The sequence below is a fragment of the Phytophthora cinnamomi genome (genome assembly GCF_018691715.1).
Source record: "Phytophthora cinnamomi strain GKB4 chromosome Unknown Contig21, whole genome shotgun sequence".
In the NCBI taxonomy this organism is placed as follows: Eukaryota; Oomycota; class Peronosporomycetes; order Peronosporales; family Peronosporaceae; genus Phytophthora; species Phytophthora cinnamomi.
In genome coordinates, this window is record NW_027150954.1 from 3,159,477 (window position 1) to 3,160,972 (window position 1,496).

Sequence of the window (1,496 nt, forward strand, 5' to 3'; positions counted from 1 at the left end):
CTACACGCTCATGCTGTTGGGCGCACCAGCCAGCTTGCCCTTGACCGACGCGCTCACCGTCACGCCCGAGAAGTCCCAGCCAGACACCACCTTCGGGTTCGCCACGATGTCGTACAGGTTCGTGGCCGTGCCCTTGAGGCCGTTCACAGTCACGCCCTTGATCGTCACCTGGCTCGTGGGGGAGCCCGTGTAGCCGCCCTTGGCCTTGCTGTAGTCCGAGTGCATCACGATGGCGTTCTTCACGTTCGACAGCGTGTTCTGCACGTACTTGACGTCTGACACCAGGCCCTTCAGGCCGATGATGGTCTTGATGCGGATGCCGTTGTCGCTGTCAACAATGGTGTTGCCTTGCACCGTCAGGCCCTGCACGGTCGTGGACTGGTCCACGGCGTTGCCGCCCAGCGAGCCGATGGAGATGCCGTGACCGCCGCAGCAGTAGTTGTTGCTGAAGACCGTGTTGGTGCTCGACTGCATGGCCAGGCAGTCGTCCTGGTTGTAGATCTTGTTGCCCGTGATGGTGATGTGGTCGTTCTTGGTCAGGTCGAAGCCGTCCGTGTTCTTGGCGATGCCGTTGCCGGCGCGGTTGTCGATGGTCAGGCCCCTCAGCGTCGTGTCCTTGGACGTCACGATGCTGAAGGTGCGGAACGGCATGTTCTTGATGGTGAAGCCCGACACCGTCGAGCTGATGACGTTCTGCAGCTTGAAGAACACGGGGCGCGTGATCGACTGGCCCTGCTTCCAGTACCACGAGCCCTGGCCGTCCAGGACGCCGGAGCCCTTGACCGTCAGGCTCGTGCCGCTCACGCGCACCAGCGGGCCCTCCCACTTCTGCGTGCCGAACGTCGTGGTGCCCACGAACTCGATGGTGGCGCCGGTCTTGGCCAGGCTCAGGTCCAGCGTGACGCCGGCGGGAACCGTCAGCGAGTCGATGACGATCGAGCTGCAGGACGCGATGGACGTGCCCTTCTTGTAGGTGCCCGTGAGGTGGCAGCCGCTGCTCGTCTTGGTCGTGGGCGACTGCTGCTGGGTAGGGTCTTGCTGCTGGGTTGGGTCTTGCTGCTGGGTGTAGTCGTCATCGGCCTCAACGACCGGCGCCTCCGTCTTAGACTTGCCCTTCTTGCCCTCGGCCTCCATGCGCAGCATGGGCGAGCCGTTGGCGGTCGTCGCGATCAGCGCGAACACGGCGAGCGCAGTGGTGAAGAACTTCATGCTGCTTTCGGTGGGTGCGCGGGTGGTGCCTTGGCGGTGAGGTGGGGAGACTTGTTTGCAGGAGCTTGCTCGCCTCGGTGCAAAATGCGAAGTGAGACCGAGCTCCGCTCAGCGAAATGGAGCGCACTCCGCTTGGGACACTGTGGCCGTGGTTTGAGTTGGGGGCCGTTAGTTCGCTCTGGTGTTCGAACGACTCGTTAGTAGTACATGTGCAAGCGTGGTCGCCGCATCAAGTTTTAGTCCCGGTCCAGCCGAGCATCAGGCGCACCCTCTGTCAGCGGCGCACC

General features: G+C 63.1%; 1 protein-coding gene across 2 annotated transcripts; it reads right to left on the bottom strand.

Moving 5' to 3' along the window:
• Positions 1-1,209, bottom strand: IUM83_03853 (putative polygalacturonase; the record flags this gene model as incomplete). 2 transcript variants are annotated; one of them, XM_067927885.1, is made up of 2 exons in its annotated part: positions 1-1,020; positions 1,087-1,209. In XM_067927885.1, the coding sequence occupies 2 exons, from the start codon at positions 1,207-1,209 to the stop codon at positions 1-3; spliced, it is 1,143 nt and encodes a 380-aa protein (XP_067795234.1). The 2 variants fall into 2 exon arrangements, with proteins under 2 accessions (XP_067795234.1, XP_067795233.1); XM_067927886.1 differs by having other exon boundaries at positions 1-1,209.
• Positions 1,210-1,496: the final 287 nt, after the last annotated feature.